A 23,827-nucleotide genomic window follows, 5' to 3' on the forward strand; every position below is an offset into this window, starting at 1 on the left:
TAATGCGGTTGTTCAGGTAGTAGGAAAGAAATAGAAGAAATATTTTGTATTAAGTATATTTTAAAGTTTAAACGATGCTAAAGCTGACTAAAGAAATAGTTAGTTTGTTAATCGATTTACCATGTCACTGTTGATACCATCTTAGTGTCATTTTTACAAAAGGTAACTTTGAAACAAACACATCTGTTACTTCATCCTCAGTGGTGCATGGGATTATGAGCATTCATCATAAAATCTCTAAAAACCTAGTAACTTAGAATTCTTAACTTAAATCTTTTATGTTTTCATTAGAGATATTTCCTTGTTTACATTTAACTGATGCATGAGGCATGGGGAAGCAGTTACTCATTTTTAACATTGAAAAATCCCTTTTTAATTTCTCTTTTTCTTGTAGTCACAGTCTTCAGTCTGATTTCCCTGAATTTTGTGAGGTCTAACAATTTTCCAATTTAAAATTTCTGTTTACATCAAAATAAGTTAGCCCACAAATGAAGCTAAATTATTTTTTCTTTAATTTCCAGAATTAAGGAATCTACATGGTGAATTCTATATTAAATTGGTGGTAACATTGAAGAAACAACTTACCTCTGTATTCAGTGTGCAGTTAATGTTTTAATGCTCTCTCAAAATAAACGTACAACATTCAAACTTTTCTTTCTAGTACTATAGAGAAGATTTGGTTTTAGCAACATGGATTACAGGATTAAAATGTGTTAAGATACAAGGAAATGTTAACGTTTTTACTATAGTCATTATACCTATACACAGATTCTGCACAGATTATAATATTTTCTTGATCTTATCAGAAAGTGTCAGTGCAAATCTGTCATATAAGTTTGTCATGGTTGCCACTTGACTAACAGTGACTGTATAAAGCTGTGGATGATAAAATATATCTTAGCATCTAGAAGTTAAAAAGTTTTTAAGAAACCTTGGAAGCAGTGGAATAAAGTATGTTCTTTGTTTCCCAATCAGAAAACAGGGAGGCCAGCCGATTATCTGGATAATACCTAATTCCATGTGTAGATACCCAGAACTTTCCTTCTGTTGCTAATTATTTTCCTCTGTGGCTAATTATTTAAGAATTGAAAAAATCTTAAACCCACTTAAATGTACTTTAAAAACAAAAGTATGTATTTCTAAGAATACTATGACGTTGGAATGTGATAAAACCAACAGAAATATTGTTTCTCTAAAACTTGATTTAGAAACTATTATACCAAGGCTTTGAAGCATCTCCCAGAAGCTGTAACTAATCTCACTCATGCTATTTAGATGAAGGGTGGCAGACTTTTCTTAAAGGGCCAAAAGGTAAATAAGACTTGGTGGGTCCTTTAGGCTCTGTCGCAGCTACTCAGCTCTTCCTTTTTAGTATGAACCATCTATAAATGGTTTGAAAATGAATAGGTGTGGCTGTGTTCCAGTAAATGTTTTATTGTAAAGCTATTTACAAAGTGAACAACCAGTCAGGTAGTTTGGTAGTTTAATGACCCCTGGCTTAGACTCCGGAATATTGCAAGTGAATAGTGGTGGCATTTGGAAGCTGGTTCTGAATTGAAGTTTCTAATGCAAAGCTTCTCTGATAATATAGAGAAGTAAAACTCAGAGACCATGGTAGTAAAGCAACATTAATGGGATAGGAGTTACTAGGCCTCTCCTAAGACTACAAATTTAAGAGAGTATTCTCAAGAGTAGATTTTGGTGACCTAGCACTGGAATAATGTCACTGTGGTTACTCTTTAATGGCCTATTTTCAGTTCAAGTCATAGTGTGACATCCAAAGAAGTGATTTTCCTGTTGTTTGTCTTAAATCTCCATTATTTTGCTATAAGTTGCTTGATCTTGAGTTTTCTAGTGTGATGAATGCCATTGTTGGAGAAGCAGATTAAGGAAAATTAGATTTGTTTTAACCAGAAAAGAACTTTACCATGCAGTTAGAAATGCTGGCTTGAATTTTGAGAGTGGTCTGACTTTAATGACTGCTGAATTTTAGTTCCATTGGAGAAAACAGCATGGAAGAGTTAAAATAAGGCCACTTACCTAGCTAGTTATTAGCTGTACTGCCGTTAGAGGCTTGGTCCTTTAATTTAGCTGTTCCTACTGTTCATCAAGTTTGCTAAGAAAATGAAGCCTGTTTTACAGACAGTGAAAGTGAAAAGTCACTCAGTTGTGTCCAACTCTTTGCAACCCCATGGACTGACTAACATAGTCCATGGAATTCTGTAGGCCAGAATACTGGAGTGGGTAGCCTTTCCCTTCTCCAAGATATCTTCCCAACCCAGGGATGGAACCCAGATCTTCCACATTGCAGGCAGATTCTTCACCCGCTGAGCCACAAGGGAAGCCCGTTTTACAGACAACTAACTTAAAACGCTGGTAATGCTTTTAGCTCATTGATGAATGTTAAATTGTTCATTATATTAGGAATTATTTGTTCATTGTCTCAGCACATTGTTACTTTGAAGTGGGTTTAGTCATGCATTATAGGTAGACTAATTTTAATTGTTTGCTGAGGTGAGTGTACTTCTGGGATAAGACCATTTTGCTATTCCATGCTACTCTCCACAACATAATCTCTAGCCACATGGTTAATGTCAGTTTTTTTAGAAGTTGATTTTTACTTAGTTTGCAGAATCCAGTAATTAATACAATAATAATACCTAACATATATCATAGGGCTCATCTCATTTGTTACCCATCTCTTAGTGTCTTTCATTGTCTGGTGTCTACTGTATTACCAGTTGTAGTTTCATATATTTTGTCAGTGTTTTTTTTGTTATCGAGATTGAGAATACATTAGCGAATAAGAATTGCTGGTAAATGATTTTGCTTTCTGTTGTCTATATTGATGATATCGTAAGCTATTGTGCGCTCTGATTTTTATTTGGTTTTGATGGGTTTCTTTTTACTCTAATATGTTTATAGAACTTTGAAGACAAGAGGATTAAAAAGTTTAAATAACTTCATCCATTCTTTTTTTTTTCCTTCCTATATGATTCTGATTTTGTCCTTTCAACTGGTGTGTTTGTCTTATATCTAAACCAGGTCTCATAGAACTCTGTTTTCGTTTCAGGATATCCTTCTTATTAATGTAGTAATTGAACAAATGATCTGTGACACTGATCCTGAGCTAGGAGGTGCTGTTCAGTTAATGGGACTTCTTCGTACTCTAATTGATCCAGAGAACATGCTGGCTACAACTAATGTAAGAAATTACTCTCATTTTGGTCTAGTCAGTTTTAGATGATTTTATATATACTATGTATAAATAGATAAATTATATGTAAATATTTAAATTTTGAAAATTTGTACCGTTTTGAAAAGCATTCAAGCATTTGTACACTCAGTATTCAAGTAGCGGTAATACTCCTCTAGCAGTTATTTTTGCTGCAAAATACAAGATTGTAATCTGCTAAAATCTTGGTAAAATGCTAGCACTTCTATTTTTGTTTCTTGGGCTCTGATGTTAGCATCTTAAAAATTAAAACAGCAATGTGAATATAATTAACACTACTGAACTATATATAAACTTAAAAATGGTTAAGATGGTAACTTCTATATGTTTTTTATCAAAATAAGAAACAGTATGTATCAGATTATGTTAATTGCATGGTGAAAGGAGTGATTACCAAAAAAGGACTTAAGGAAATATCACAAAATATTATTAGTGGTTATCTCAAAATGCTTGAATATTTCTCCTTTATAGAATTCCCTCAAATTTAGAGAAAAAGTATATTTTCAAATCATTACAAGTTTATAGAAACAATTATATAAAAAATAATGATCAAAAAACCAAAAGGCACTATTTTCCAAATTTCCAAGTAACAAATTCTTAAAACTATTTTTAAAATATCTAAAATCTATACCATTTCTAAATAAACTTGGTGTTTGTTCAAATTTGGATACGTTGTGAAATCAAATTTTAAGCAGTTAAGTTGTTCTTCCTGCCACTAAGTCGCTTCAGTCGTGTCCAACTCTGTGCGACACCATAGACGGCAGCCCACCAGGCTCTGCCATCCCTGGGATTCTCCAGGCAAGAACACTGGAGTGGGTTGCCATTTCCTTCTCCAGTGCATGAAACTGAAAAGTGAAAGTGAAGTCGCTCAGTCATGTCCGACTCTGTGACCCCATGGTCATGTCCGACTCTTTGTGACCCCGTGGACTGCAGCCTACCAGGCTTCTCTGTCCATGGGATTTTCCAGACAAGAGTACTGAAGTGGGTTGCCATTGCTTTCTCTGTTGATAGATTTTCGTTGCATTTCAAATCATACTCATGAAAAAAAATATTTTGAATAATTTTCCCTGGAGAAACCTTTTTTTCATTTAATAAGTAATATGAAATAGGTTTATCAGTTCTTCAGAAGTAAGATTAAGGTGAATATAATTTTGTTGAGTCTTTCACAGTATCCTAAAGTATCTCTTATTTGTATATGACTTGCACTGCTAATTCTTGAAGATGTTCTATTAATTATAAAGATAATAAAGTTTTTATTTTAATTCTGTATATTTCAGAAAACTGAAAAAAGTGAATTTCTAAATTTCTTCTACAACCATTGTATGCATGTCCTCACAGCACCACTTTTGACCAATACTTCAGAAGACAGATGTGAAAAGGGTAGGGCCTCTTACTTACCTGCTTATGATTTCTGTTTTAAAAGATCAAGATAAGAATTAAAGCTAACAGGCTCTTTACTTGATGCTTTTTATGACAGGGAAATTATTACTTAAAATTTTAAGCTGCAATACAAAATCATGGTTTCCCATGTTTTAGAGTGTCTGTGGTAGAGAAGTGTATACAAAATGTGGCAGAAAGTATTACACCTTGAGGAAGAGAAATGTAAACACTTAGCAAAAGAAGCTTGTTCCCAAAGTTCTTAAGAGTTAATATCAGAGTAAGTGTGGAGAGTATATTGCCTACATGAGAAAATCCAAGGGAACCATCATTTTAGAGTTGGCAATACAGTAAAAAATGCTTTAATTTCAGAACATAAGGATCAGAAGTTTAATTAAGTTGGTTAAAGCAGAGAATAATAATTTTTAAAAATAAACTAAACATTTACTTTACATGCTGACTCTTAGTGATAGTTCGAATAGGGTCAAGTCCTTTTTTGTTTTTGTTTTTTTCTTTCTGTGTGTGTGTGCATGTGCATGTATGTTAGTCATTCAGTCGTATCCAACTCTTTGCTACCCCACAGACTGTAGCCCACCAGGTTTCTCTGTCCATGGAATTCTCCAGGCAAGAATACTGGAGTGGATTGCCATTCCCTTCTCCAGAGGAACTTCCCAACCCAGGGATCAAACTCTGGGCTCCTATATTGCAGGCAGATTCTTTACCATTTGAGCTCCTGGGAAGTCTTTTTTTTTTGTACATGGGTTTTCTTTCATTGTGGTGGCTCAGACAGTAAAGAATCTGCCTGCAGTGCAGGAGAACTGGGTTCAGTCCCTAGGTTGGGAAGATACCCTGGAGAAAGGAGTGGCTACCTATTCCAGTATTCTTGCTTGGAGAATTCTGTGGACAGAGGAGACTGGCAGGCTACAGTCCAAGGGGTTGCAAAGAGTTGGACACAACTGAGTAACTAACATTGTCACTTTCACTTTCTTTTCTTCAATTGTATTTCCATATTGCATTCTTACATATAATTTATCAGCTCTGATTTCTGGTTTCAGTTTATTAAAGTGGAGTAAAAACTGAAACATTTTTTAAGCAATCTGATCGTAGAATTCTGCTGTGGTTTTAAGTACTTTCCCTTTAAGTGTTTTAAGTATTCATAATTTTGTGCATCTAAGTTGAGTTCTGCTGTATTTAACCTAGCCATAGATATTACAGTTCTGTGACATTTAATCAGTCTGCAGTGTTTAAATTATGTGATCATGTGCCAAATATAACTAGCTAAAGAACTGACTCTTTGAGAAGTATACAGCTCAACTGATGAAATGAGAAATGTTGGGGGGCGTAAGCTCAGAAAATAATGGTTTATCTGTTAAATCAGTTAAGAGGAAGTCAGTTAAAATGTTTGTTAAACTAATAAAAATTGTACACCCTAGATAATACTATCAGCTCCATTTTTGAATTTATATCTCAGGGGGCATTTATGCATATGCATGACAGATATAAGAATGTTGCATTGTTCACTGTAGGAAATGAAAATGTAGCATATTTGTATGGTGGAATACTAATTAGCAGTCAAAATAATTGAATTTTGATCTGTCAACTGATTAGTTCTCAAAAATATAAAATTGAATAGATAAAAAAAGCATATCACAATGTTTTCTTTCAGAAAGTTTCCATTTATATAAATTAAATGCATTTTTAGCTTTTATTTTAAAGTAAAACATTTCCAGCATACAGAAATATTTAGATAATAGCATCACAGATATATATTTCCCATTGGCTTTGTCAGTACTGACTTGTGCTTTTTCCATTTTAAAAAAATAAATTATACATAGTTTCTTATGCATTCTCATTTTACCCCATCCCCATCCCTCAAGAAATGCTGAATTTGGAGTTTTTCACCCCTGTTTTTTATATTACTGTGACATGTATAATGTGGTGTTATTTTTTCACAGTAACTTGTTTCTAGCTTTCTGCTGTTACAGACAATGCTCTGGTGTACATTATTATGTTTCCTTACATAAATATGCTCTAAGATGTGAGCCTAGGAATTGAAATTTTTAATATTCTTAATTTTTTTTAATTCAAAGCATAAGTGACTGTTAAAATTTGTGTTATCATATCAGAATATTTGATACCATCTTTTAATAATTGTTCATCCGCACCTAAGTCTCTAAAAAAATTGCAGATAGAGGTATAATATTTGACTGAAGCTCCTAATTCTTAATGGTTATTATGCTGGTAAAATGAGGTTATGATCAAAGATGTGCTTTGTATGTTGTAAAGTCCTAAGGAAGTGTGAGGTATTATTACTAAGGTCACTGATTTTAATTATTTTTATCAGATAATATAGTTGGATCTAACAAAAGCAGCACAATTTGTCCTGGTAAGTATACATTCTTATTTTATGAACTAATACAAATTATAAGTTTTTTCCTATTCAGAATATAATGTACTTACACAAAACTAGGAAAGGTTTATTTTCGCCCCAAAATCCAAAACTAGATTTTTTTAAAGAAAAAAATGCAACTCTAATATCAAAGATGGAAAATACATTTGAAACTTTGTTGTTTTTTTCTGTAAATTTAGACCTTATGTCCTGCTTTTTTTTTTTTAGAAGACCTCTAAAAGTTGAGGATTAGTTCCTTCCTATTTTTTAAATACAGTAAACTCAGGCAAATCAGTTAGGAAGTAGTCTTCATAACAGTCTTTGCATACATAGATGGCTCATGAATCTTGAGTATAAGCACTGTTATTTCTACTTGGAACATATGTATCAGGTATTGACCTGGTAATACGGAAAATATGCTGTGTGTACCTAAGCATCCTGTCTTTTCTACCAGGCTCATCAGAGTTCTAGGGAAGCCAGTTTCAAATAAGAAAGGAATTCAGGGATTGAATTATTAGATACATAGTGAGTGATTTCACATCCTAATTTGGGAAAGTGAAAACAAGACATTTAATTTTAACACTACAGATTGCTGTTGCAAAATCTTTTGTAAATAAAATTTGGGAATTGAGAAATTAAAGAGAATTGTTTTTAATGGTAATAATGTTTTCTTGCTTAAAATATTTACAGTAGGTATGGGTAATTACCTAATATTCAATCTTGATATTCATGAAGCAATTATAAATCATTCCATGAGTATGTAAACAAAAGCCTCTTGAGGAAGAAAAAGCTGGAATATTTTAGTAGGCTTTTCATCAATATCATGATTTGATGTTGAAGATTATTGTCTTAAAATCTTGATATAATATTTTTCACTTGATATTCAAACAGTCACAAATGTCCTTTTCTTAAAGATGTCTTTAAAGAAAGCATATTAATTTTTCTTGAGAAATTTGTGTTGCACCATTTTAGGCAAAAAGTTTAGGATATTTCCTCTTTACTATGGGGTAGATCCTTTTATAGACCCATTAATGTTAATAATGATAGCACATATTATAAAATCATTACTAAGAAAATCTCAGTGCAATGAGGGTCTTACTATCATGTTTGTAGACTTTTATTTAACATACTTAAATATTTTATATTAGAGCCTTAGAAAGTATTTAGTAGATAAAACTACTAATACTTCTGGAGAGTCTACCTAATGAAAAAATAAAAATCTGTAGCTTCTTTAATTGATACAAAAATTAGGAGAAAACAGTTTTACTTCTAAAATAAAGGATTTATACTTAGTATTCTCTTTGTCTAGATGTGTTGCAGTGTATATTTTCATACAATGATTTTCTTTGCAGATAATTATCAAACAGCACAGCTGCTTGCCTTAATTTTAGAACTACTCACATTTTGTGTGGAACATCACACATATCACATAAAAAACTATATTATGAACAAGGACTTGCTAAGAAGAGTCTTGGTCTTGATGAATTCAAAGCACACTTTCCTGGCCTTGTGTAAGTAACAGTTTTAATGAACATTCTTGTAAAATGTCTTATGGAACAACATTTTTAATTGTTTTAGTCTTTTATTTAAAGGACAAGAGGAACAGGTCATAGTGCTTCTCCCACCCACATATTGCTCACATTTAGATTCAGTTGTGATATAATACCATGTGCAGTGATATCACTAACAGAACCTCTCCTGCCATCTTTTACATCTGTTTCATCAAACTGTCATTTAGTAGTGACTCTTATTTTTGAGATATGGGCCTTGATATGTATTTCTGTAACTCAGGCTATTTAAACTTGTAAAATTAAGTTATGGTTAGCCCTTCAGTAGACTACTTGGACCAATAAAAATCAAACTTTAATGCTGATGTTTGCTCAAAAGTGGATTTTTGGCACACTCCTTTTCTTCCTCATAATTTCACCTGCAGATAGAGCAGCTCTCGAAATAAGAGCTTTGTGGATTTTTTTCTGAGCAATCTCCCTCAGTTCAGTTCAGTTTGGTCGCTCAGTCGTGTCCGACTCTTTGCGACCCCATGAATCGCAGCACGCCAGGCCTCCCTGTCCATCACCAACTCCCAGAGTTCACTCAGACTCACGTCCATCAAGTCCGTGATGCCATCCAGCCATCTCATCCTCTGTCATCCCCTTCTCCTCCTGCCCCCAATCCCTCCCAGCATCAGAGTCTTTTCCAATGAGTCAGCTCTTCGCATGAGGTGGCCAGAGTACTGGAGTTTCAGCTTTAGCATCATTCCCTCCAAAGAAATCCCAGGGTTGATCTCCTTCAGAATGGACTGGTTGGATCTCCTTGCAGTCCAAGGGACTCTCAAGAGTCTTCTCCAACACCACAGTTCAAAAGCATCAATTCTTCGGCGCACAGCCTTCTTCACAGTCCAACTCTCACATCCATACATGACCACAGGAAAAACCATAGCCTTGACTAGACGGACCTTAGTCAGCAAAGTAATGTCTCTGCTTTTGAATATGCTATCTAGGTTGGTCATAACTTTTCTTCCAAGGAGTAAGCGTCTTTTAATTTCATGGCTGCAGTCACTGTCTGCAGTGATCTTGGAGCCCCCCAAAACAAAGTCTGACACTGTTTCCATTGTTTCCCCATCTATTTCCCATGAACTGATGGGACTGGATGCCATGATCTTCGTTTTCTGAATGTTGAGCTTTAAGCCAACTTTTTCACTCTCCTCTTTCACTTTCATCAAGAGGCTTTTGAGTTCCTCTTTACTTTCTGCCATAAGGGTGGTGTCATCTGCATATCTGAGGTTATTGATATTTCTCCCGGCAATCTTGATTCCAGCATGTGTTTCTTCCAGTCCAGCGTTTCTCATGATGTACTCTGCATATAAGCTAAATAAGCAGGGTGACAATATACATTCTTGACGTACTCCTTTTCCTATTTGGAAACAGTCTGTTGTTCCATGTCCAGTTCTAACTGTTGCTTCCTGACCTGCATACACATTTCTCAAGAGGCAGGTCAGGTGGTCTGGTATTCCTGTCTCTTTCAGAATTTTCCACTGTTTATTGTAATCCACACAAAGGCTTTGGCATAGTCAATAAAGCAGAAATAGATGTTTTCCTGGAACTCTAGCTTTTTCCATGATCTCCCTACTACAACCTTAATTTTTAAGGCTTTAATAAAGCCAGTGTTAACTGCCTGCACTACTTCTTTTCCATTCCTTTTTCCATACCTGTGCAAATTTACATAAACATTCACACATGTATAGGTTTTCATGTTTTATTTTTATAGAAACATGATCATGCTAACACATATCTCAGCCCCTTCATGTTACTCTAGCTCATTGGATATGGCATGAACTAATACTTTTCCTAAACATAGCTGAGTAACACTTCATAAAGTGGCTCTTCCACAACTTATTCTACCATTCTCCACTATATGGATTACAAGATTGTTTGGGTGTTTTGCCATTCCAAATAATAATTGTAGTAATTAGCGTAGTACATAAATCTTTACTGGTTTATTTCCGTAAGGTAGATCCTCAGTATTGGTATTGCCGGGGCAAAATGTTACTATATTTTTAATATATCCTTTTTTCAATTTTAATTTAACATTATAGCCTCCAGACTACTATCTCTAAAGGCTGAGGCACCTGACATGAAAAATGCACTCATTGAACAGCACTCAGTGTGGCTGCTTTTTTAAATGTTATCCAGATGATGATGGAAAATGTATTCTGTTTGTGTTTTAATTTATATTTTCCTTGATACCATCTTTTCACATTTTAGTGCTTTTGTATTTTATCTGCTCTGAATTGCCTATTATCTTTTTCTTAGAGCTCTTATATATTAGAGATGTTGGCAATTTATCATATTTTGGGGAACAGAATATCCCGTCTCATTTGTCTTTACCTTGACTGTGGCATGTTTTCCATATAATTGCTATAAAATTCTTCATGGTGACAAATATGTCTTTATGGGTTTTTTTGTCTTGCTTAAAGTCTTCTATGTCCTAAGTTTATGCAAATATACTCCTTGATTTTCTTCTGATATGTTTTTTGTTGGGTGTTTTTTTTTTTTTTTTGGCCACGCCTTTTTAGTATGTGGGATCTTAGTTCCTTGGCCAGGGATAGTACCCTGCACTGGGAGTGTGGAGTTTTGTTTTGTTTTGTTTTTTAATAATTTGATTTTTTTTTTTTTTGGCTGTGCTGGGTCTTCATTGTTGCAGGGGCTTTTCTCTAATTGCAAGGAGTGGCAGCTACTCTCTAGTTGCCTTGTGCAGGCTTCTCATTGCAGTGGCTTCTCTTATTGGGAACATGGGCTCTAGGACCCGCAGACTTCAGTAGTTGTGACAGATGGCTCAGTAGCTTCAGTTCCAGGGCTCTGGAGCACAGGCTCCATAGTTGTGGCACACAGGCTTAGTTGCTCCAGGGCACATGGAATCTTCCCCATCAGGGATCAAATCAGAGTCTCCTGCTCACCTGCTCAGTTGTGTCCAACTCTTTGCAACCCCTGGATGGTAGTCCACCAGGCTTCTCTATTCATGGGATTTTCCAGGCAAAAATACTAGAAGGAGTTGCCATTTCCTTCTCCAGGAAATCTTTCCAACCCAGGGATTGAACCCATGTTTCCTGCCTTGCAGGCAGATCCTTTACCATCTGAGCCACCAGGGAAGTCCCCTAGCTTTTCTCTGGATGGATAACCAATTGTACTAATACCTTATTAAATAAATTATATTTTCCTTACTGAATTAAAATACTTTTGATACATAAGAAGTTACCGTATACATTTGTCTTATGTCTGAATCATCTGTCCTTTTATTTCACAAGATAAAATGAATGAGAATGTTTATTTTGTCATTATAGTATCTCTGGTATAAAGTTTAATATCTGCCTAGCACGTCTTGTGTTTTCTTTTTCATAATTTTCTTGGTTCTTAGACATTTGTTTTTCCACAGCAACGTAAAAATAACTTTATCCAGTTCATCCTGATTAGATTTAAATTAAACCTTTATATTTTGAAAGAATTGATGTTCTCATGCTAAATTTTCCTGTATGGCTTTCTATAAATAGTCCCTTCTGAAATGACTGCTTATTGGTCCTATTTAAATGGATAACCAGTCCATTCTAAAGATCACCCCTGGGTGTTCTTTGGAAGGAATGATGCTAAAGCTGAAACTCCAGTACTCTGGCCACCTCATGCGAAGAGTTGACTCATTGGAACAGACTCATGCTGGGAGAGATTGGGGGCAGGAGGAGAAGGGGACAACAGAGGATGAGATATCTGGATGGCATCACCGACTTGATGGACGTGAGTTTGAGTGAACTCCTGGAGTTGGTGATGGACAGGGAGGGTTGCAAAGAGTCGGACACGACTGAGCAACTGAGCTGAACTGAACTGATCATAACTGAATGAATATCCAGTATTGAAATGTTTATATTCCTTTAAGATTTCAATTATTATAAACATGCTGTTTTAACTATAGCTTTGTGTGCATGTTCATTCACCAGCAACATATGAAATTGCCTGTTTTCTTAGGTCTTTGCCAGTACTTCAGTCTTTTTAATCCTGAATAAACTAGTTCTTACCCTGCTATAAAAAAGAGGTGATGTTTTAAGTCTAACACTTTTGTCCACACCTGTTTTAAGTGTTACAGTGATCACACATTCATACCTTATATGTCCTATTTCTGTTTTATTTTCAGATAATATTTAGAACCTCTTTCGATAGACACAACTTCTTCTTTTAGTAACTTCCATCTGTGAACGAGGGTTTGTAATGAGACTAACTAAGAAAATCAGAAGCTTTGTGTTTTAAAGGATGTGGCTTAGTGGTATCTATAGAATAAATTAAGCTACCTAGGAGAGAGGTTATAAGTTAAAAGATAAACATTAAAAATAAGGGATTGAAATTAGTTTGTGTTTCATCGAAGTTTTAGTAATATTGCTAAATTTGTTTAGCTTTATTTAACCAGGGAAAAGACTAGTTAAAGGGAAATTTTCATTTCAGTATTCTAAAATGTGAAGAGCCAAATTATACTGCTTATTACTCTGTCACTCTTTTACAAATACAGTCTGATCTGCCATAGTACATGTTTACCAAAGGTTAAACAGCTTATTATAATCTGGAGGTAGTGTTGTTTCACAGATGATTTTCCCAAGGCAAAGAAAACTGGAATAGCCTTCACCAGAAAAGTAAAGCAACCCCTTAGCTCTCCTGTATACAGGTAACAGGAGCACTTTCGGCTGTATTTTCAGAAAATTTAAAAGAAGCACCTACTTCAAAAGCTTCCTCCACTCCCTTCTCCCCGCTGTCCCCCAAAGAGTTAAGGAAGTCTTGCCTCTTGGTAGGTTGCACCATTCTTGTCCCTTTCCTAATGACAGCCCCTGCTGATTCTAAGCTGTCTTCACTATATTGTCTCATGTCCACCAGTACTGCTCTAAGTAGTGCCAGCATTTGTATTGTGTGGGTTTTGTGTATTTTCTAATCTCTCTGCCTTGTAGCTCTCTGCCTACCAGTTGTTGGAATTTTGTTAGCTCCCTATGTAAGTTTTCCAAGTTCTGAGTGGTCTTTCCTTAATTCTGTTTTTCTCAAAACCCAGTTATTCTTAATGCAGTTTTGCTTTTTACTTTAGATGAACATATATGTTTCTTTATGTAGAAATTCCTGTACAATAATTAATAGTAGTAAGATTATCCACTTATTCCCTATATCTTTTTTTAATTAGGTGCTCTTCGTTTTATGAGGCGAATAATTGGCCTTAAAGATGAATTTTACAATCGTTACATCACCAAGGGAAATCTTTTTGAGCCAGTTGTAAATGCTCTTCTGGATAATGGAACTCGGTACAATCTGTTGAATTCAGCTGTTATTGAGTTATTTGAATTTATAAGAGTGGTAAGTTTATATTAAAAGATTCTTAGTAAAAATATATGTTTAGTGATGTTAATATTTTACATTGTGAAATTCATCATAGTATTTTAAATTATGTTTATATTCTCAGTTCCTTTTTTTTTTTGCTAAATGACTCGGGATGTTTAGCATATGTGGATGTTTCACTCTGACATGCCATTCATATGATCTCTGTGATCTGTTGTAAGGGTAGTGATAAAAATGAATAGAAAAGCTGAAAATAATTCCCTTGGTAGACATTGATACAAGATGCATAAAAGATAGGATGTTATGATGGAATTTAAAGTTGAAGAGACTGTTAGGTGAACTATTCCAACTGCCTTATTTTATTGATGAGGGCTTGAGACACCCAAAGTGATTAGCTGACCTATTCAAATGCATTCATTTGTTTAGGAACACAGTCAGGGCTTGAAGATACGGTGCAGCTCAGTCTCAGGCAACGAGATAATTGTCGTAAAAGATCTAGAGAAAGCTGTGTGTGAATACCAGGGATAAGATGAAAACTGAAGAACTGGTACAGTAAATTTACCCTGTCCCACACACTGAAATGATTCTACTAGCAGACATGGCCACATGATCAGAAAGAACTTGAAAAAAGAAAATCAAAGCTAGAAATTACTTTTATTTCTTTCAAGTCAAATTTGAACTGATGACACTATTCTCATGTCAACATTATTTGGCAGATTTTCTTAGAGTAGTCATTTGCTCTGAGTATAGTTTGCAAAAAGGATGAAGAAGATAGAAGTACTAGCCTTAGAAAAAAGGGAAAATAGTTAATTAGCTCACCTACTTTCTGAACCCAGGTTCACAGTGCACTGTTCTGTGAATTAGAGATTAATTTTTATATTTTTTCCCTTTAAAATTTTTGTTGAGATACAGATCAGATGAAGTGTAGGGTTCATAACGCCATCCCTATTCCTATGATTGATTTTGTTTTTCTGAAAATAATTTTGAGTGGTTGATAGATATACTTTGAATCCCAAGACTTAGCTTTTTTTTCCTTTCAATATATAATAACCATTTTACTTTGGGTTCTAATTTTTCTCCTTTGCATATTTTTTGATTCACATATTCAGGGGAACTAGTTTAAAGACTTAAAAATCCTAAAAGTCCAGATTACGGTTTATTTTTAAAGAAACAATATGTATACTTTAGTCCTAGATCACAACCTGTTTTTAATAATGAGCCTGCTTTTCACTATGGATCTGCATTGATCGCTTAAAATCATTCATTAAGAATTTAGAATTTATTACTGTTGGTCTAGAGAACTGGAAATACACAGGAGGAAGTCAAGTTGTTTTATCAGCTATGTGTATGTGATACAGTTGGAGGAATCTGTTTATTTTTTAGTAAGACTTATCTTGCTTTGATAGTTAAACAAGGAGTCATTAAATAATATCTTTCAGTGTTTTTTGAAAATATAATTTCAAAATCTGCTTTCTATCTAGGTGTGCACTCTTGATCAGGCCATCTAGTCTCTTATAGCCTCAATTTTCCCTGTCTGTAAAATCGGAATAATAAAGCCCGTTTCAAAGAATTGTTATGAGAGTCAAGTGAAATTATATGTGAAAGTGCTTATTTTAAGTTGTAAAGTACTATTATGTAAATAGAAAAAATAAATAGGTGATATAAAGTAAATACATTTATGTTTCAAATGTTCTGTATAATCTCCCAGAAGGGCTTCAGGGAATTGCTTGTTTTTTTTTTCCCAAGTTTTCTTTGGAGTTCTGGCTCATATATTTGGAAGGTGATTTGAAAAACCTTTTTTTCGATCAGCTTTGGAACTATAAAAAAAATTTTTTTAAGTTTTTCTTCTAGCAAGTATTGTATTTGAAATATAAATTTTGTGCTTATACAGGAAGATATCAAGTCTCTTACTGCACATATAGTTGAAAACTTTTATAAAGCACTTGAATCGATTGAATATGTTCAGACATTCAAAGGATTGAAGACTAAATATGAGCAAGAAAAAGACAGACAAAATCAGAAACTGAACAGGTATTTTTTAAGTATATTACGTTTATAATCTATAAAATTATGTCCAAAGCCATATGTAGTTTGATCTTACATACGAAATTTACCCAGGAATTTCCTTTCTATCATTAGAAAGTACAGGGTTGTATAGGAGGGTAGGCTGTTCTCCCTGTCTGAATCCTTTATGTAAAAAATTACTGTTCCATATCTTAACTCAAGATAAATTTTTAGGTTAGTGTACAAACATCCTTGGAGTGTTCTCTGGTTACATATTCTTTCACAACTGGTTATAAGTTATACTCAGTTAAAATTATTTCATCTCCTGTTGGTTATACGTATTTATTCTCATTTAAACTGGTCAGGAATTTTAAGTCGTTACTCAATACCTGTGATATATTTCTTACAGTGTACCATCTATATTACGTAGTAACAGATTTCGCAGAGATGCAAAGGCGTTGGAAGAGGATGAAGAAATGTGGTTTAATGAAGATGATGAGGAGGAAGGAAAAACAGTTGTTGCACCAGTGGAAAAATCGAAGGCAGAAGATGATTTTCCAGATAGTTATGAAAAATTTATGGAGACTAAAAAAGGTATTAAAGTGTTGAATTTTTGATTAGCTCATTCTCTTTTTCAATATAGAAATTATATAGTTGCTTGTGAGGTTGTGATCCCAGTTTATAAAGCATGAAAGACATGAATTTTATGCTAAATAAAAACCTTTTAAATAAAATTATCGCTTTTTTTAAATCTGATTTTTCAAAACATTTCTTATGTTTAAAATATTTTTCTTGAAACTTGCTCTTTTGTGATGCTCTTCATTTGCTATTTAGAAATTGCATTGTCTGTTCATACTTTGCCTTCTGTGAACAGTTATGGCGTTATGTTTATACTGAAGTCTCCAATAATGATAGAGATCATAGAGATCCAAAGAAACTTTCCAGTGCACTGTCATTTACAGCTGAGGAAACTTAAGCTTAAAGAGAGAAGTACTTTACTCTTTGAAATTTTTTAATTGTTAGTAAAACATTCATAAAGATAAAATGTCGAGAGGAAAAGTACTATTTCCTGTCTTTCAAATATGCTTAACTTGTCTGTAAAACTAAGATCTTACTAGTGTTTTTCAAAAGAAGCAATCACTTTTAATTCTATGACATGAGAAATTACCACTATTAGTACCTTACTGCATATATCATTTAAATGTTTCAAAAAATTTATATCTTGAAGGGCAAAAGCACTTCCTAGGCTTTATGTAAGTTTGTGATTTTAAACGTTAGATTTTTCTTAAGGCATTTCTCAGGAGTTAGTGTTTCATTAATTTCTTACTACATTTTCCTTGAAACTCTTCTTACTAGCCTCACTCATTTTCTACTTACTGCTAGGTTCTGTTTACTTCAGCCTAGGGGAGCAAATAACCTGTGAAAATGTCCTAAGAAACAGGTACCTTTTGGTAGCCAAATTTTTTTTACTCATTACACCCACTGCCCTGACTACTGTCAAGAGAGGCAGTGAGGCAATACCTGAAGTACTGCATAAGAATCATATATAAAAATAGTAGCAGCCAGATGTTAAAAGATAGTAGACACCCTTGTCATAAAGGAAACAGATAAAGGAACCTGAAATATTCAGAAAATAAATAAGCATGATCATAATCATTTTCTTTAGGCATTTTTGACTTGTGAGAGAGATTATTAGGTTTTCATGAGTATGAAAGTGTAGATTCAGTGAGTGGACACTTTAGAGAAACAATAAAAAAAGAGAGAGAGAGACAGCAAGTGAGACCTTGGAAGGGTCCTAGATAGAGCAGTGGAGAATTCTAGGGTAGGGTGGCTAATCAGTCACCTGATTGTTAAGGTCTTTTCTAACCCCGGGATTTCTAAGATGACAGCTAATGAAGACGTATCACTGTACTTACTCATCATGCTTTGCCCTCTTAGTTCTTACAAAAAAGCAAAAGAATTAAATTATTTGTTCTTTTCAGATGCTTTGACTTAGCAATATTTACCAACAAAGATTCAAATATTTATGTTTGCTTTAGCAAAGGAAAGTGAAGATAAGGAAAACCTTCCTAAAAGGACATCTTCTGGTGGCTTCAAATTTACTTTCTCCCACTCCACCAGTGCTGCTAATGGAACAAACAGTACAAACAGCAAATCTGTAGTGGCTCAGACACCACCAGCAAGTTCTAATGGATCCTCTTCCAAAACTACAAACTTGGCCACATCTGTAACAGCCACCAAGGTATGTGAAACTGCTCTACACACAAACAAACTTTGCTGTTTTCATCTGTAAAATTATTTTATGTTTCCTGAAGAAAAATTGGATAATAAAAATAATTTAAAAGAAGAAACAAAGTTGCACACAGTCACAAGAAAATGACTGCTAATGTCCGACTGCCTGCTCTTGTTGGGGGGTTTATCCGACACAGTTACTATCTTTGTATAAGCACAGTTTTGTATCCTGCTTTTATTTGTTACAAGAATTTTTCTGTTATTAAAACATTGTTGATGACTAGAATTTCATTTTATTTAGCTGTATCATAGTATTTGTAAGCATGCTCTCCCCCGACCAGTACTTTGGAGCACATAAGTCGATTCGGATATTTCACTGACTACTGCTGCTCTTACGTTTTAAATTATTTTCTTGGATAGATGAGTAAAAATGTTTTCGAACATATTGTCAAATTCCTCTCCAGAAAGACTATACCAGTTAGTTACCATAAGCATTGTATGAGTGTGCTTGGCTCACTGCCACTTTGGCAGTGTTATTATAATGATTTTTAATCTTTACTCATTCAGTATCGGAAACAGTATTAATATATATCTCATTCCCCAGTTGTGTCTTTTGTTACTAGTAAAGTTGAATATTAGCCTTTTTGATTTGCTCTTCTGTTAATTGTCTCTTCATAGTCTTGCCTTTTTAAAATTGGTTTGTTATTTTAGTTGAGTGAGTCTTTAAGAATATTATTAATAACCTTTTTATTATTCACAGAGCAAATGTATTTCCCAATGGTTACCTTTTTTATGTAAAATAGTTTAACTTGTATATAAAATGTTTTTATTTCCTTTACGTTATCATTATATGTAAAAATATCCTTTTCCCCAAAAAGGAGTGGCTTAAAAAGGCATAAATATAGGACAACTTCAGTATAAGGGTAGAAGGACAAGAGAAGGCCATAGTCAAAAACGTAACTGAAATCAAGCTCGTTTTAAACACAAAATACAAGTCTGAGTTTATTTATTAATTTTTTTTTTTACAAAATGTAGAATCTTTCTTGAGATTTGTAGTAAGGTGGGTTCTTGACTAAATATCACAGAAATAGCATTTTCAGTGGGATTCTTCTGTTTAGTAAAACACAGTTTATGTTATGGAACAAGAATTAAGTTTTCATTTTTTTGATAGGACAATTTAGTGTAATATTGTGACACTGTATTAAGAATATTATATTGTTTGGATTCAGATCTTGACTCTGCCTCTTTTTAGCTGGTTAATCTCTCCAGGCTTTAGTTTTCTCATTTTAAATAGGAATAAATCAGTACCTCCTTTATCAGTTTGTTGTGAAGATTAAATTATTTGATAAATGTAAAGAGTTTAGAACACTATTTGGCACAACTCAATATATACCAGCTTTTTTTTTTTTAAGTCTAATACATGTACTTGCTTTTAAAAAGCAAATAGTATTAAAATTATTGGGGAAAAAACAGTCCTCGTTTCCTCTCCACAGAGAAAGCTTGGATCTCTTCTGTTAATACCTGTTTCTTCTATTTCTAAACAGTGTGCTTATACTGCCGTAATTTTACCACTCCTTACCACATCCTCACCCTTACTATTCTCTGTATCACAATTTTTGGTTAAAATAATATTTGGTAATCTTAGAGCTATAACAATGTACATATTTTTATTCATTGATTTTTTTCCTGCTCTTTTTTTCTATAGTGTATTTTGCTTTGTAACTTCCTTTTTAAAATAATTTAATTGCCACCATTTTTTCATTCATTGCAACAGTTATGTGCCTCTTACTCATTCTTTCAGTACCTCTCAAGTTAGTTTCCACATAGTCTCTTCCTTGGAGATGTCTCTCTTGAAGACTCCCATCTCATCCCAGCCTGAATTGCTTGCTCTCTAGACTTGCTGCACAACTGTTATCTTAAGGCTGCTTCTGCCATCACCCTAATACTTCTTTTGCCTTTCTTTTTTTCTTACATTGACTGTTGCCTGGATGTCAAGTCTCTGTTCTCATTCTTGATTTTCCATTTCATTTTATTGGGGCGTACCCTCTCTGTTTCCTGAGAAAAGGATTCCATGAGAGATGAAGTATAAGACCTGGCATGTAGGAAGATGTCATTATTGTATCCCCATACTTGATTGACAGTTTAACTGAATGTAGAAGGAACCAAATTAGAAATAATTTTCTTCCAAAAATTTGAAGATATTGCTGCCAAGAAATCCAGAGACATTCTTATTCCTAATTCTTTGTGTGTGAATTTAATTTGTCTTTCTTGGAAGCATTTGGGGTTTTATCCCTGTATTCTGAAACTTAAAAATGAAATACTTTGGACTTTCTCAATTATGTCATGACCTTTAGTTTTGGGACACTTTATATTCTTTTACTATAGCTTTCTGTTTGGATATCGTGCCTTGTTAATTTATCTGATAATATTCATAATTTTTCTCTCCATTTACTCATTTTTTTAAATGGTTCTGTTCGCTGGGTTGTCTCCCTGAGTTTTCAGTTTATTATCCTTCCAGATAATTTTTTATTTATGAACAAGCAAAATCAAGTGCAAGCACAAATGCTTATTTCACCCTTATGACACTAACGGCAGATTGCCAAATACATTTGATCTACATTTTTAGGGGGAACAGGTAGAAAAATAGCAATTGTTCTTAGAAAAAAAATTAATTGTTCAGTCACTCAAGACTATCACAAAAATCTGATATTAAGCAAGATAGGAGCTCACAGAGTAAAGCACTAGCTATATTGGCTCTCAACCTTTTTTCAATAAACTGACCACATTTCTAAGTGAAGGCAAGTTCTTTATCACCAATGGTCCTTTAACCATTTTCACCATCATTGTTTTTCAAGTGTCCAGAAAATTGATTCAGAGATAGATAAGTTCTTTCTTAGATTGTTTCCATTATAGGTTATCACAAGATATTGAATATGCTCCCTGTGCTATACAGGAGGTCCTTGTTGGTTATGTTTCACATATAGTGTTGTGTATATGCTAATCCCAAACTCCTCTAATTTATCCTCTCCCTCCTCCCTTTCCCCTTTGGTAATCATAATTTTATTTTCTATGTCTGTGAGTCTGTCTCTGTTTTGTAAATAAGTTCATTTGTATCATTCTTTCTAGATTCCATGTATAAGCAATACCATGTTTGTTTTTCTCATTTCACTGCATATGATAATCTCTGCTACTGCTAAGTCACTTCAGTCGTGTCCGACTCTGTGCGACCCCATAGACGGCAGCCCACCAGGCTCCCCTGTCCCTGGGATTCTCCAGGCAAGAACACTGGAGTGGATTGCCATTTCCTTCTCCAATACATGAAAGTGAAAAGTGAAAGTGAAGTTGCTCAGTCATGTCCGACTCTTCGCGACCCCATGGACTGTAGCCTACCAGGCTCCTCTGTCCATGGGATTTTCCAGGCGAGAGTACTGGAGTGGGGTGGGTCTATCCATGTTGCTGCAAATGGCATTATTTCATTCTTTTTTATAGCTGATTAATATTCCACTGTGTATGTATACCACATCTTCTTTATCCAGTCATCCGTTGATGGATGCTTAGGTTGCTTCCATGTCTTGCCTATTGTAAACTGTGCTGAACATTGGGGTGCAGGGATCTTTTTGAATTATAGTTTTGTCAGAATATATGCCTAGGAGTGAGATTACTGTATCATATGGTAACTAGTTTTTTAAGGAACCCCTCCGTACAACATTGAGCATCTTTTCATGTGCTTGTTGGCCATTTGTATGTCTTCTTTGCAGAAGTGTCTATTTAAATCTTCTGCGCAATTTTTAATAGGGTTTTTTTTTATGTTGCCTTGAACAATTTATTAATTTTGGATTTTAACCCCTTACTGGTCATATATATCATTTACAAATATTTTCTCCCATTCATTAAGTTGTCTTTTCATCTTTGCTTTGCAAAAGCTTTTAAGTTTAATTAGGTCCCATTTGTCTATTTTTGCTTTGTTTTAGGAAACTGATCCACAAAAATAATGTCATAGAATATTCTGCCTTTGTTTTTATCTAGGAGTTTTATAGTATTTGGCCTTACATTTAAGTCTTTAATCCATTTCGAGTTTATTTTTGTATATAGTATTAGTAAACATTCTGATTTCGTTTAAAACATGTTTATGTAAAAAAAATTATTTGTCCCTTTTCACCCTGGCACCTTACCCTACCTGCCCTTCACTGTGTCCGAAGTCCTGAAATGCAGAACCTTTCTGGCTCCTCTTCCTTATGGTTGTTGTTGGTGGGCGAGCTGGAATCTCCTGGTGGGAGATCTCATGGTGGGGGTGGGCATGCAGTAGGGGAATGAATTATAGAATTGAGGACTCAGTTGTCTGTTTCACTGACTCGACCATTAACTATCTTCCTGCTTTCCCTAGTATTTTGGTACTCTGTCTACTCTTTTCTGGGATTGCTTCCTTCTCATTTCTGTGTTCTCCTGAAATACTTCTTTCTTGACTTTGTTCTCTATTAAAAATGAGTTGTTTTGCCTCTCTGATGTCTTTTTCCAAAAATGCCTTGACATTTTTCATCTGCTGTTTTCTCAATTCCTTTTTGGTCTTTGTTGATATATTGTCAGAAACAAAAAATTTTCAAGAGAGTATAATCCTGGGAAAGCAATCCAACAAGGAATTTAACTTTGGTGATGTATCCGTACCATGGAATACTAGAGTTTAAAAGAATGATATAGAACTTTGTGAACTAACATTGAAAGCTGATATTTATTTAAAAACAACATTTATAGTTGTATATGAAAAGTGGAACCTATCAAATTCTTCACAGTATGCATCTGTGGATTTATAGTTCCTTTTACTTCCAATATTTCTTATTTTGTATTTTTATTCTTTCTGTATGCTAAATATGATTTTTAAATGTATAATGAGTTTATGGTGTGTATATGTATAGATAAGAGATAAAATTGAAAAATTGTGTAGCTGAGTGTTTTAGACAGAATATTGATCTTACGCCAAAAATCATTGTTAACCTTTTGGAACTGAAATGTGTGTACCTTGTGATACATAGGATTAAAAGCAGAATTAAAACTTTCATTTGCTGTCATTCCTGTGACTATCAGACTGGTGCCTTTTGTACTGTAATTAGGTCTTCTCCCTCTTACCTCCACTCCTCCAACTAGAAACCAAATAACAAATAATGATGTAGCTGATATCAATTAGCAAATAGTAACTACATACCAAGCACTGTACCAAGGGCTTTATAAGTTAAATTTAGCCATACTGCTTCTTGCTTCTCCTGTGTTATCAAGCTGAGAAAGCAGCAGAAAGATGCTCACTTATGTAAGTTTTATCTTGTTCACAGACTTTCTGATAACTGTTTCTAGCTGCTCAGAGCCCTTTGTTGATTAATGTTGCAGTGCTTCAGTTATATTCTGGTATAGTGTTAATGCCAGATGCCTGGATAAGGTACTTAAGTTTGAAATATGACTTTATTTCTGTTGTATTTGCTTATCCAATAGAAATCTTAAGGGTTTAAACTAGATGTAGTGTATAAATTTCATGGGGTTGGCTCATACTAATGCATACCTGAGGACATATAATTTTCTGGGTAAAGTATCCAGAGCTTTAATAGAATTTTCAAAGGGGTCCATTACTCATGAAAGGTCCAACGCCTGAAATACCGCATCCTTTTCTTTTGGCTAGAGAGAGCTAGCCCTCAATTTTTTAGTCATTAGTTTTTAGAAACCATTTCATGTGTTTATTATGTCAGCCATTTTAAA

At 34.2% G+C, this 23,827-nt stretch overlaps 1 protein-coding gene across 3 annotated transcripts in view; it reads left to right on the forward strand.

Moving 5' to 3' along the window:
* PPP4R3B (protein phosphatase 4 regulatory subunit 3B) overlaps positions 1 to 23,827 on the forward strand; it is a 52,880-nt gene that overhangs the window by 26,350 nt on the left and 2,703 nt on the right. Inside the window, exons 8-15 of one of the 3 annotated variants that reach the window (XM_068979943.1) lie at positions 3,074 to 3,205; positions 4,513 to 4,615; positions 6,957 to 6,998; positions 8,354 to 8,512; positions 13,701 to 13,870; positions 15,744 to 15,883; positions 16,266 to 16,450; positions 17,896 to 18,098. In XM_068979943.1, the coding sequence (XP_068836044.1) occupies positions 3,074 to 3,205; positions 4,513 to 4,615; positions 6,957 to 6,998; positions 8,354 to 8,512; positions 13,701 to 13,870; positions 15,744 to 15,883; positions 16,266 to 16,450; positions 17,896 to 18,098 (1,134 nt within the window). The remainder of the gene's footprint in view (positions 1 to 3,073; positions 3,206 to 4,512; positions 4,616 to 6,956; positions 6,999 to 8,353; positions 8,513 to 13,700; positions 13,871 to 15,743; positions 15,884 to 16,265; positions 16,451 to 17,895; positions 18,099 to 23,827) is intronic. The other 2 variants (XM_068979948.1, XM_068979956.1) reach the window with 2 other exon arrangements.

The sequence above is a fragment of the Capricornis sumatraensis genome, chromosome 1 (genome assembly GCF_032405125.1).
Source record: "Capricornis sumatraensis isolate serow.1 chromosome 1, serow.2, whole genome shotgun sequence".
Classification (NCBI taxonomy): Eukaryota; Metazoa; Chordata; class Mammalia; order Artiodactyla; family Bovidae; genus Capricornis; species Capricornis sumatraensis.